The sequence below is a fragment of the Sapajus apella genome, unplaced genomic scaffold (assembly GCF_009761245.1).
Source record: "Sapajus apella isolate SASKATOON/1434 unplaced genomic scaffold, GSC_monkey_1.0 scaffold77, whole genome shotgun sequence".
Taxonomy (NCBI): Eukaryota; Metazoa; Chordata; class Mammalia; order Primates; family Cebidae; genus Sapajus; species Sapajus apella.
In genome coordinates, this window is record NW_022437017.1 from 8,541,714 (window position 1) to 8,554,575 (window position 12,862).

At 57.2% G+C, this 12,862-nt stretch overlaps 1 protein-coding gene across 1 annotated transcript; it reads left to right on the forward strand.

Moving 5' to 3' along the window:
* The first annotated feature begins 761 nt into the window (after nt 1–761).
* SLC39A3 (solute carrier family 39 member 3) lies at nt 762–12,117 on the forward strand. The gene is made up of 3 exons (XM_032252332.1): nt 762–964; nt 5,271–5,602; nt 11,153–12,117. The coding sequence occupies exons 2-3, from the start codon at nt 5,393–5,395 to the stop codon at nt 11,885–11,887; spliced, it is 945 nt and encodes a 314-aa protein (XP_032108223.1). The 5' UTR covers nt 762–964; nt 5,271–5,392; the 3' UTR covers nt 11,888–12,117.
* The last annotated feature ends 745 nt before the right edge of the window (nt 12,118–12,862 follow it).

The following is a 12,862-nucleotide window of genomic DNA, read 5'->3' on the forward strand; positions in this document are numbered from 1 at the left end:
ATCTCGGCTCACCGCAACCTCCGCCTCCTGGGTTCAGACAATTATCCTGCCTCAGCCTCCCGAGTAGCTGGGACTACAGGCGTGCGCCACCATGCCCAGCTAATTTTTTTTGTATTTTTAGTAGAGACAGGGTTTCACCATGTTGACCAGGATGGTCTCGATCTCTTGACCTCATGATCCACCCGCCTCGGCCTCCCAAAGTGCTGGGATTACAAGCGTGAGCCACCGCGCCCGGCTGCTAATTTTGTATTTTTAGTAGAAATGGGATTTCTCCATGTTGGCCAGGCTGGTCTCGAACTCCTGACCTCAGGTGACCACCCACCTCGGCTCCCCGAAGTGCTGGGATTACAGGCGTGAGCCACCGCGCCCGGCCAGCATCTACTTTCTTAGCGATTTTCCAGTTTGCAATGCGTTGTTATGAGCTGTAGCCACCATGAGGTACAATCTCTTGAACTTATTCCTCCTGCCCATCAACAGAGATTTGTTGAAGGGATGAATCTGCTTCTTCAGCCGTCGGGAAGGGCCTCGGCAGCGAGGACGCTGACAGGGGAGCCGTCTCGCGTGGGAAATCGCTTCCCGTCCACTCCCAAGCCTCCTTCCAAGCGGGATTCAGCACCTGGCGCTCCTGGACAGCTCTGGAAACCAAACCCTGCCGGAACGTTTCCTAGCCGATCCGAGTTTCCCGCCGGGGCCGCTTGGTGGCTGCGCCCGTCGCTCAGCGGGAGGAAACCCCTTTCCAAGTGCCGGCAGAAGAGGTGGAGTCGCGTATGAGTGGCATGTCCTACAGCCAATAGCAGGAAAAGTTCTGCCAGCGGCTCTCGGGGAGGCCAATGGGCAGGGGCGTGGGCGGGGCGTGGGTCAGCCGCGCGGAGCGGGGTCTCTCCGGGCCGCGTTTGTGGGGTCAAGACTGTGCGGCGGTTGAGCGGGGAGCCGCGCCGGTCGGGGGACGAGGAGTCCCCGGGAGGTAGGTGCGGGCTGAGGGAGGACCCGGGGCGGCAGGGCGGGGCCGGGAGGCGCTGGGCGGCCGGTGGTCTGGTGGACTCTGCCCGCCCGTTAGCCGAGGCCGGGCTCCGGCGTCCAGCAGCGCGAGGCACACAGAAGGCGCTCAATTAGTGCCGATCGAATGAATGAGCCCGTGCCTTCCGCATCCCGGCCCGAGCAGCCTCCAGTTTGAGAGCGTGCAGGCCGCCCTCACCTTCGCTGTGCAGAATGAGGCATCCAGATGGCGGGCAGGTCTTTATTGGGCGCCTACTGTGTGCCTGGGTGTCTCTGCGCTCCTTGCAGTCGGTCTTGAGCAAGACACACAGCCTGGTCCCGCCCGCCCAGCTCACCGCCTGCAGGGAGGGACGATTTTAAGCGACTTAAAAGAATGTAATTCCTAGTTTTCTCTGTAGCACAAAATAAAATAACGCCAGGGAAGGGCGCGGGGAGGGCTGGGAGGGGAGCCTTCTGAGCAGTGACCCGAAGACCTGTATGCAGCGAGGGAGCCAGGCCGTGAGAGGTGCTTGGGGCTGGTGGCCGGGGAGAGAACCCAGTTGGGGAAAACTCAAGGACAGGGGAGCAGCTGAGTTCCTCCTAAGAACGGTGATATTGTGGGGTCCTGGGTGAAACGCACTCCACTTCGGCCCATTATATCCTGGACTGCGGCCCCATCAGTGCCCACACGCTTCCCCTCGTCCTGGTGTTCAGCCAGCGGTTTTTGAGGATCCGCTCTGCACCAGGCCTTGTGGCGGGTACAGGGATTTGGTTTAGGGTGGGAGTCAGCCAGGCGCAGGGAGGGAGGCCCCCTTTTTTATTATTGTTATTTTTTTGAGTTGGAGTCTCTGCAACCCAGGCTGGAGTGCAGTGGTGCGATCTCGGCTCACTGCAACCTCCGCCTCCCGAGTTCAAGCGACTGTCCTGCCTCAGCCTCCGGAGTAGCTGGGATTACAGGCACCTGCCACCATACCCAGCTAATTTTTGTACTTTTAGTAGAGAAGGGATTTCATTGTGTCGGGCAGGCTGGTCTCAAACTCTCAACCTCAGGTGACCTGCCTGCCTCAGCCTCCCAAAGTGCTGGGATTTCAGGCGTGAGCCACCGCGCCTGGCCGAGGGAGGCCCTTTTGAGGGGTCCTGGATGCAGTGAAGCAAGAGAGAAGAAGGCGGCATTGCTGGAAGGTCGGGGAGAAAGAGCAGTGTTCCAGGCAGAGAGAGAAGGACCCATGCGGAGGTCCTGAGGCATGAACGAGCTGGGCACAGAAGGGACCAGCGTGGGCTGAGGCGAGACGGGAGCTTGCTGTGCAGAACCTCAGCCTCAGGGTACAAAGTTTAGACTTTATTTTGGGGCATGGGGAAGCCATGGACCACCACCCTCCGACAGAACGTTCTGGTGAGAGTGTTCCCTTTGCTGTTTGATGTAACCACAGAAGTCAAGTAGACTTACGTGACTACCGAGCACGTGAAAGGCAGCCAGGAAGGCTGAGAAGTGGAAGTTTAGGTTTGATTTATTTCTTTTTGTTTTGTTTTTGAGACAGTTTTGTTCTTGTTTCCCAGGCTGGAGTGAAATGGTGCCATCGTGGCTCACTGCAGCCTTTGCTGCGCAGGTTCAAGTGATTCTCCTGCCTCAGCCTCCTGAGTAGCTGGGATTACAGGCATGTGCCACCATGCCCAGCTAATTTTTGTATTTTTAGTAGAGATGGGGTTTCACCATGTTGGCCAGGCTGGTCTCAAACTCCTGACCTCAAGTGATCCACCTACTTTGGCCTCCCAAAGTGCTGGGATTGCAGACATACACGACTACACCCAGCCTGGATTTTATTTAGTTTTGATGACCTTTTTTTTTTTTTTTTTTTTTTAGAAAGTTTATTCGGGTTCTTTAGGGGGATGGAACTAATGGAATATTAGGTATATATGTTTATTAATTATTACCTCACACGATCACAAGATTCCACACTAGGCTGCCTGCAGGCTGAGGAGCAGGGAGAGCCAGTCCGAGTTCCAACACTGAACAACTTGGAGACCGATGTTTGAGGGCAGTCCAGCACAGGAGAAAGATGTCGACTGGAGGCCAGGCCGGGTTCTCTTTGCACATTTTTCTGCCAGCTTATATTCCAGCCACACTGGCTGCGGATTAGATGCGCTTACCCAGATTGAGGATGGGCCTACTTTTCCCACCCCCGACTCACATGTTGGTCTCCTTTGGCAGCACCCTCACAGGCACACCCAGGATCAGTACCTTGTATCCTTCAATCCAATCAAGTTGACACTCAGTATCAACCATCATAGACAGGGTCTGTCTCTGTTGCCCAGGCTGGAGTGCAGTGGTGTGATCATAGCTCCCTCCAGCCCTCAGCTCCTGGGCTCAGGCTGTCCTCCCGCCTCAGCCTCCCAAGTAGCTGGATCTGCAGGTGTGCCTCAGTACGCCTGGCTGGTTGTTTTATTTTTGTGGAGATGGGGTCTCCATATGTTGCCCAAGCCTCAAGTGATCCTCCCACCTTGGCCTCCCAAAGTGCTGGGATTACACGCATGAGCCACTGAGCCTGGCCTAGTTTTAGTTACCCTTTAACAGATACATGTGGCTAGTCGCTGCTCTTTTATTTTTTAATTTTAATTTTTTTTCTTTTTCTCTTTTTTTTTTTTTTTTTTTTTTCTTATTTTTGGGGTATAAACAAATCGCTGCCCTTTTAGATGGCTTAGCACTGGAGAGTTTTCTGTAGGAGGTGATAATGTGTACCAAGTCTGGGCACAGGGTGAGGTACTTACTGTGGCAGGCTTAGTCAACAGCTAATGCAGGCAAGGTACTTACTGTGACAGCTCAGTCAACAGCTGATGCAGGCAAGGTACTTACTGTGACAGCTCAGTCAACAGCTAATGCAGGCAAGGTACTTACTGTGACAGCTCAGTCAACAGCTAATGCAGGCAAGGTACCTACTGTGACAGGCTTAGTCAACAGCTAATGCAGGCAAAGTACTTATTGTGCAAGGCTCAGTCAACAGCTAATGCAGGCAAGGTACTTACTGTGACAGGCTCAGTCAGCAGCTAATGCAGGCCAGGCGTGGTGGCTCATGCCTGCAATCCCAGCGGTTTGAGAGATTGAGGCAGAGAGATCTCAAGGTCAGGAGATCGAGACCATCCTGGCTAACACAGTGAAATCTCATCTCTACTAAAAAATACAAAAAATTAGCTGGGCATGGTGGCACATGCCTGTAGTCCTACCTACTCAGGAGGCTGAGGTAGGCGAATTGCTTCAACCCGGGAGGTGGAGGTTGCAGGGAGCTGAGATCTCGCCACTGCATTCTAGCCTGGGCAACAAAGTGAGACTCTGTCTCAAAAAAAAAAAAAAAAAAAAAAAGCTGGCGTGGCATGGTGGCTCATAATCACAGCACTTTGGGAGGCTGAGGTGGGTGGATTACCTGAGATCAGGAGTTCAAAACCATCCTGGCTAACATGGTGAAACCTTGTCTCTACTAAAAGTAAAAAATTAACCAGGCATGGTGGCAGGCGTCTGTAGTCCCAGCTATTCAGGAGGCTGAGGCAGGAGAATCACTTCAACCTGGGAGGCAGAGGTTGCAGTGAGCTAAGATTGCACCACTGGACTCCAGCCTGGATGACAAGAGCGAGACTCTGTCTCAAAAAAAAAAAAAAAAAAATGCTGGGCACGGTGGGTCATGCTTGTAATCCCAGCTTATTTTGGGAGGCTGAAGCGGATCACCTGAGGTCGGGAGTTCTAAACCAGCCTGACCAACGTGGTGAAACCCCCATTTCTACTAAAAATTCAAAAAATTAGCCAGGCGTGGTGACACATGCCTATAATCCCAGCTACTCGGGAGGCTGAGGTAGGAGAATTGCTAAAACTTGAGAGGCAGAGGCTGTGGTGAGCTGGGATCATATCATTGCACTCGTGCTTGGGCAATTAAGAGCAAAACTCTGTCCCCGCCCCCCCAAAAAAGCTAATGCACTAATGCAGCCAGGCGTGGTGCCTCACTCCTGTAATCTCAACAGTTTGGATAGATCACCTGAGGGCAGGAGTTTAAGACCAGCCTGACCAACGTGGTGAAACCCTGTCTCTACTAAAACTACAGAAATTAGCTGGGCATGGTGGCGGGCACCTGTAATCCCAGCTACTCAGGAGGCTGAGGCAGGAGAATCGCTTGAACCCGGGAGGCGGAGGTTGCAGTGAGCTGAGATCGCGCCACTGCACTCCAGCCTGGGTGACAAGAGCGAGACTGTCTCAAAAACAAAACAAAACAAAAAAACAAAAAAAACTAATGCAGTGCCTCTGCCGTTCACAGTTGCTGGACTGAGACATGAGCCTCCAGCTGCGTGGTTGGGCTCCATAACGCGTCGTGGGACTGGGGTGTGCGCCCACACACGGTCTGGCCGTGCGGTGACCGGAGCAGCCCAAGCCACCACCATGGTAAAATTGCTAGTGGCCAAAATCCTGTGCATGGTGGGCGTGTTCTTCTTCATGCTGCTGGGCTCCCTGCTCCCTGTGAAGATCATCGAGACAGACTTTGAGAAGGCCCATCGCTCCAAAAAGATCCTCTCTCTCTGCAACACCTTTGGCGGAGGGGTGTTTCTGGCCACGTGCTTCAATGCGCTGCTGCCCGCCGTGAGGGAAAAGGTAAGGGCTGCCTGGCTGCTGGCAACAGCCCGTGGCACCTACGGCCAAGGGACTCTGATGCGCTTTCTACACTGACACCAAGTTCAGCGGGGGGCTTGATGCTGTAAGGGTGACGGAGAGTTGGAAGTGAATTTGCTGTGTGATTGTGAATTGGTTGCTTTCTGTCTCTGTGCTCTCCTGGCTAAACATGGGGATCTGGACCAGACCTGGGATTCCCAAGTGGTGGCCTTGTCGGTTGTCCCCTGATAAATAATCAGACCAGCCCACCCACCCAGGTAGCACACACTCTGACCTGACGCAGGAAAGCATGGCCCCTCTCCAATTCCTGTATCAGTCAGCTACTGCCACGTAACAAATCATAGCGAACTTAGCATCTTAAGACTACAGACGTTTATCATCTCAGTTTCTGTGAGTCTCACAAGGCAGCAGTCAAGGTGTCTCCTGGGCTGTGGTCTCATCTCCATGCTCATCCAGGGGTGGATCGGCCTCTAAGCTCACGTGGTTGTAAGCCGGGTTCAGTTCCTTGTTGGCTGCCAGGCCGAAGGTGTCTGTTTCCTTCTGTCTGTTGGCTGGGGACAGCCCTCAGCACCTGGCCATGTGGACCTCCCCGGCATGGCCAGTTGCTTCATCAGCAAATGGAGATGGCTGCGCCTCCTTGTAAGACAGGGCAGTCTCATGTCCTGCAGAGATGACAGGGTATCATTTCCCCTCTGCCGCCGCGCCTGCTACTTAGAAGCAAGTTCATGTCCCTCCCATAATCAAGTGGCCAGGGCCTCACAGAGTGTGGCCGTCAGGAGGCATGGGCTTCTGGGGGCCGTCTTGGAGGCTGTCCACCCCAACTCCTGACAACATTGTCCTCCGGTGACCTGTTCCTTGAGCTCCCCACGTCAGGAGCCCAGAATGTGGGTCCCCGTGTAGGGCCACAGTGTGACCAGCCCTGACCGTGCTTGCTGGGTGACGCTGGGTAAGTGGCTTCCTCTCTCTGGGCCAGTGCCAGATGTGACAGTTGAGTTTGTGTTGGTGACAGGCTTGGTGGAGATGTGAGGGCTCCCTGTTCTTCCTCCCAGCGAAAGCGCAGAAGCCGTAAGCTCACCACTCCGCCCCAGCCCCGCTTTTCCTCGTGCCTGGTGTCCAGAAAGGAAGAGCAGGGCTGTTGTCTGATGCGTCCTCTGAGCATGCTAGTGTGGCGGGGGGAGTTCCAGGGCGGCCTCCGAGCTTCCAGCCCCGCCGTGCACACCCCGTGCTGTTCCCTCCCCTGGAGTGTGGGTGGGGCTGGGACTCCCGTGGGTGTCACTCCTGCCACTGTGGCAGACTCTCAGCAGAGGGGACTTTGCAGCTCTGATGACTGCCCCAAATCTGTTAACACTGAGTTCATCGAAAGGGAGCTGGCGTGGACCTGGCCTAATCAGGCGAGCCGGTTACCCTCCTACTGGCCTCGGAGAAGCAAAAAGCCAGGGTGTGCCCGCAGAGGGGCTTGAAGCGAGAGCCCGAGGGCAGCCTCTCGGTGCCAAGAGTCATCCCCGCCAACAGCCAGGCACAACACGGGGGCCTCAGTCCACAGCCGCAAGGAGGTGGACTCCCAAACTTCAGTGAGCTTGGAAGAGGACCCCGGGGGCCAGTGAGATCTCAGCCCTGACGACACCCCGGTTCCAGCCCCGTGAGCCCTGGAGCGGAGGGCCCAGCCAGCCCGCATCTACACTTCTGCTGTTCAGAGCCGAGGTGTCGCACTCCTGATGTTCTGTGTGGCCGAGTCTGTGTTCATTTGTTCCGCAGCGTGTGGGCACGGATGTCAGCACTGTGAGGATGGAGACCTTGGTGGTCGCTGATGTCTCCTGCATCCCAAAGGCCACCGCCAGCCCCACCTTTTCCCGCACGGTCAGGGTGTCACCCCAGCAGCCCTCTGACTGCAGGCCTGGGCGACTGCGGGGGGCTTGCTCTTCCCTGCCCCTCATTGCAGTGGCCTTCTCACGGCCCCCAGACCTCCATGCCGTTTCCCTGCCCTCAGCCTGGCCAGGCAGATGACGTCCCTCCTCCCGAGTCCCCAGCCTCACCCACTGCAGCGCCATCCTCTCAGTCACCCGCAGAAAATGGTGCCTGCTTCACAGCTCCTGTGCATCGTCCTCAGCTCTCCTCATCAATATCCGTCCCTTGGGAGTAGCCGGAGTTCCTCAAGAGCTGCTGTGTCCCCAGGCGAGGCACGCATGAGGCCTCTGGCCAGTGGTCAGTGAGGAGGTGAAGTGGCTTCTCCAAGGAAACAGCCTTCTGTGGCAGCCGAGGCTTACCCAGTGTGACCTGCCCCAGGGAACACTGCGCGGTCTCTGGGAACATTGTGGATTTCACGTCCGGGGGTGCTCCTGGCCTGGAGTGGGCGGAGGCGGGGGACGCTGCCCAGCAGCAGCCTGCAGTGCCCAGGACAGCCCCGTCCCAGAGAACAGTCCAGCCCCACATGTCAACGCTTTCCCCTCCCTGAGTTGTGAAAATAAAAAACATTTCCAGACATTGCCAGGTGTCCACATGAGCACAGTCACCCCAGATGAGAACCACTGTGTGTGTGTGTGTGTGTGTGTGTGTGCGCGCGCGCGCGTGCGTGTGTGCACCTGTGTGTGCGCCTGTGTATGTGGGGGGTGTATGTTTGTGCCTGCATGTGCCTTGCACGCGTGTATGTGTGTGTGGGTTGTGATGCAGTGTCCCCTGAGAAGGAAGCAGGGCAGCGGATGTTGCAAGTGTGTGTGTGTGTGGGGGGGTTGTGATGCAGTCTCCGCTGGGAAGGAAGCAGAGCAGCGAGTGTTGTGAGTTTGTGTGTGTGTGTGTCTGTGTGTGTGTGTGTGCGCGCGCAGGTTGTGATGAAGTCTCCTCTGGGAAGGAAGCAGGGCAGTGGGTGTGTGTGTGTGTGTGTGTGTGTGCGGGTTGTGATGAAGTCTCCGCTGGGAAGGAAGCAGGGCAGTGGGTGTTTGTGTGTGTGTGCGTGTGTGTGTTGTGATGAACTCTCCGCTGGGAAGGAAGCAGGGCAGCGGGTGTTTGCGAGTGTCGGGCGTGTCGTGACTTTCCTCCCCTCTGGTCCCGAGGTCTCTGGACAGCAGCTGTGAACTCTGGCCCTGCTCTGACGGGGCTTCGGGGAGCTGCTGGGGTGTTTACAGCCTGCCTTTCACGGGACACTTCACCCTGGTGCACAGCCTCATGCCTGAGCATCCGCCCGTGAGCAGCTGCCCCTCCTGAAGGAGCAGGTGCCTCCTGCAGGTGCCCTGCGGCCCTGTCTGACCCGAGTCTAGCTTCTTCCCACCAAAGTAGCCCCTCGCTGCGAGAGCCCTGACCGGGAGGAGAGCCCAGCGCGGGTGTGTCGGTCAGGGAGGCACAGAGGAGGCCCCGCGGCAGAACAGGCGAGGCCAGGGCAGCGCTTTGTCATTTATTTATTTATTTTGAGTCTCACTCTTGTCGCCCAGGCTGGGGTGCAGTGGCGCAATCTTGGCTCACTGTGACCTCCGCCTCCCAGGTTCAAGCGATTCTCCGGCCTCAGCCTCCTGAACAGCTGGGATTGCAGGCACCCACCACCACACCCGGCTGATTTTTATATTTTTAGTAGAGTCAGGGTTTTGCCGTGTTGGTCAGGCTGGTCTCGAACTCCTGACTTCATGTGATCCGCCCACCTCAGCCTCCCAGAGTGCTGTGATTACAGGAGTGAGCCACCGTGCCCAGCCAACGACATAATTTAATTTCACAGTTCTGGAGGCCAGGAGTCCAAGGTCAAGGAGCCAGCCCACGGGGCTGCGTCCCTGGGCGGTGTCTCTCCTGCCCTTCCATGGTGGATCCTGGTGGCTCCTTCTCTTCTTAGGACGCCGTCCTTGTTAGCTCAGGGCCCCACCCCAGTGACCTCACCTTAACCTAATCACCTCTTTAAAGACCTTGTCACCAAATATGTTAATGTTTTGAGGTACTGGAGGTTGGTGGGGGCTTCAGTACTTGAACTTGAAGGGTCACGGTTCAGCCTGTAGCACCTTTTCTACCCCTGCAAACCCTTATTTCAGACAAGCCTGCAGTCAGAGGTTCTGCATGGACCTATCTTTTGGAGGCCACAGTGAACCCACTGCGTACCTTAAAATTGTGTGGCTGCTGTCACGTAAGAAAGACCTCACGGCCAGGCGTGGTGGCTTATCCCTATAACCCCAGCACTTTGGGAGGCCAAGCGGGGGGAATGGATCACCTGAGGTCAGGAGTTCGAGACCAGCCTGGCCAACATGGTGAAACCCCATCTCTACTAAAAATACAAAAATTAGCCGGGTGTGATAGCGCATGCCTGTAATCCCAGCTAGTCAGAAGGCTGAGGCAGGATAATCGCTTGAACCTGGGAGGCAGAGGTCACAGTGAGCTGAGATTGTGCCTATACTCCAGCCTGGGTGACAGAGCGAGACTCCGTCTCAGAAAGCAAACAAGAGAAACACACAAAAAACCCCTCATGATCCCTTAAAATGTGTTTTTCTGTTTGTTTTTGCTTTTGAGAGTCTCACTCTGTTGTCTGGATGGAGTCCAGTGGTGCGATCACAGCTCACGGCAGCCTCCACCTCCCAGGCTCAAGCAATCCTCCCACCTCCCCTCCTGAGAAGCAGGGGCTGTACAGGCACGTGCCACCAAGCCCAGCTAATTTTGAATTTTTAGTAGAGACGGTGTCTTGCTGTGTTGCCCAGGGTGGTCTCGAACTCCTGGGCTCAAGTGATCTGCCCTCCTCAGTCTCTGAAAGTGCTGGGATCACAGGTGTGAGCCACCGCGCCCGGCTGGTTTTTTTCTTGTTGTTAATTCATCACAGGCCAGCCCGTCCTCTCCCACTTTTTTTTTTTTTTTTTTAAGACACAGTCTCATTCTGTCACCAAGCTGGAGTGTGGTGGCACCATCTCTGCTCACTGCAACCTCCGCCTACCGGGTTCAAGCGATTCTCCTGCCTCAGCCTCCCAAGCAGCTGGGACTACAGACGCACAACACATGCCCAGCTAATTTTTGTATTTTTAATAGAGACGGGGTTTCACCATGTTGGCCAGGATGGTATCGATCTCTTGACCTTGTGATCTGTCCACCTCAGCCTCTCAGAGTGCTGGGATTACAGGCGTGAGCCACTGCGCCCAGCCTCGCCCCCTTGTTTTTTTTTTTTTTTTTTGAGACGGAGTGTCACTCTTGTTACCCAGGCTGGAGTGCAATGGCGCAATCTTGGCTTACCGCAATCACCACCTCCTGGGTTCAAGCAATTCTCCAGCCTCCTGAGTAGCTGGGATTACAGGCACGCACCACCATGCCCAGCTAATTTTTGTATTTTTAGTAGAGACGGGGTTTCACCATGTTGACCAGGATGGTCTCGATCTCTTGACCTCGTGATCCACCCGCCTCGGCCTCCCAAAGTGCTGGGATTACAGGCTTGAGCCACCACACCCGGCGCCCCCTTGTTTTAACCTCTGTGTGGATTGGGCATTTCTGTGTTTTGCTTTGAATGGTGATATCAGGCCAGCCCTGTCGCCACCACCCCTGAGCATAGGTCTCTCTCTCTCTCTCGGGCGTCCCCGGCTGCAGCTGCAGAAAGTCCTGAGCCTCGGGCACATCAGCACCGACTACCCGCTGGCCGAGACCATCCTGCTGCTGGGCTTCTTCATGACCGTCTTCCTGGAGCAGCTGATCCTGACCTTCCGCAAGGAGAAGCCGTCCTTCATCGACCTGGAGACCTTCAATGCCGGCTCGGACATGGGCAGCGACTCAGAGTACGAGAGCCCCTTCATGGGGGGCGCTCGGGGCCACGCGCTCTACGTGGAGCCCCACAGCCACGGCCCCAGCCTGAGCATGCAGAGCCTCTCGCGCGCCAGCCCCGTGCGCCTGCTCAGCCTGGCCTTCGCGCTGTCGGCCCACTCGGTCTTCGAGGGCCTGGCCCTGGGCCTGCAGGAGGAGGGGGAGAAGGTGGTGAGCCTGTTCGTGGGGGTGGCCGTCCACGAGACGCTGGTGGCCGTGGCCCTGGGCATCAGCATGGCCCGGAGCGCCATGCCCCTGCGGGACGCGGCCAAGCTGGCAGTCACCGTGAGCGCCATGATCCCTCTGGGCATCGGCCTAGGGCTGGGCATCGAGAGCGCCCAGGGCGTGCCGGGCAGCGTGGCCTCCGTGCTGCTGCAGGGCCTGGCGGGCGGCACGTTCCTCTTCATCACCTTCCTGGAGATCCTGGCCAAGGAGCTGGAGGACAAGAGTGACCGTCTGCTCAAGGTCCTCTTCCTGGTGCTGGGCTACGCCGTCCTGGCTGGGATGGTCTTCCTCAAGTGGTGAACGGCCTCGCCACCGCCCCTGCTGCCGCCGGAGCCCTCCGGAAGCCTGGGCTGGACACAGGCCGAGTCCCCCGGCCCCGCCTCCCCCGGGAGCGAGTGCTGTGGCCCTGGGCACTGCCTGTGCACAAGGGGCCTCCCGGGACCAGGCTGCGCCCCCGATCCTCTACCCCGAGCCTCAGAGCACTGCTACTTTTTAAAATACTTCTTTCTCTTAAAAGTCTACCAAAGCTGTGTGGCCATGTCAACCTCAGCCTCGGGGTGTGGGAACTCACTGGCGGGAGGGCCAGGGCCGGGGTCCAGGTGAGATGGGTCAGGACCCGCTCCTCCCTGCCGCACGCCCCCAGCCTGGGGCCAAGGGTGGCTCGTTCAGCTGCTGAGGCCTGAGTGGGGGGCTGTGCTGCCCATGCCTGTGCCTGAGGAGCCAGCTGGGGGCCCTGAGGCCCCGTCCTCCATCCTGCTCTGTTGCCGGGACCTCACCACCTGAGCCCCGAGTGTCTTGAGGTGTGTTAAAGGGTGGAGTCACTGCAGTGGGACAGCTGGGCTCCGTCCCTCCTGCCACGCGGGGCTGTGCTCCCCGTGAGTGGCCTGTGCACCCTCAGGAGCACCTCCTCCTCTTCCTGCTGCTGTGGCCCCTGGGCCGTGTGAGTGTCACGGTTTCCTGGGACGCACAGGCAGGGCCGGGGGCAGCGTGATCGGTTCTCACACCGGGGTCTCTAGCGGACAACAGACCCCACCTGCGGTGGAACAGTGGCCCTGAGCCGGATTCCCTTCCCGACACACGGACGCCGCTCCCGAGGGGGCAGGGGCGTGTGGGATGCGCAGCTGGGTGTGGGCTAGGGCGGCCCTGGGCTCCCCGCTCTGTGGCAACCCCAGCATGCCTGAGCTGTCGTCCCGGCAACCCCTGTGGGTCTGGGGAGATGAGAGCTGGGGAGGGACGCCTTTCCTCGGGGATTTTGCTCTGCCTGGCTCAAAGCCG

Bases quoted from the DNA above. Each gene is read 5' to 3' on its own strand.
- SLC39A3 (XM_032252332.1), top strand. From the start codon at position 5,393: ATGGTAAAATTGCTAGTGGCCAAAATCCTGTGCATGGTGGGCGTGTTC. The intron at 5,603-11,152 runs GTAAGGGCTGCC...CCCCGGCTGCAG, and splicing joins TGCCCGCCGTGAGGGAAAAG to CTGCAGAAAGTCCTGAGCCT.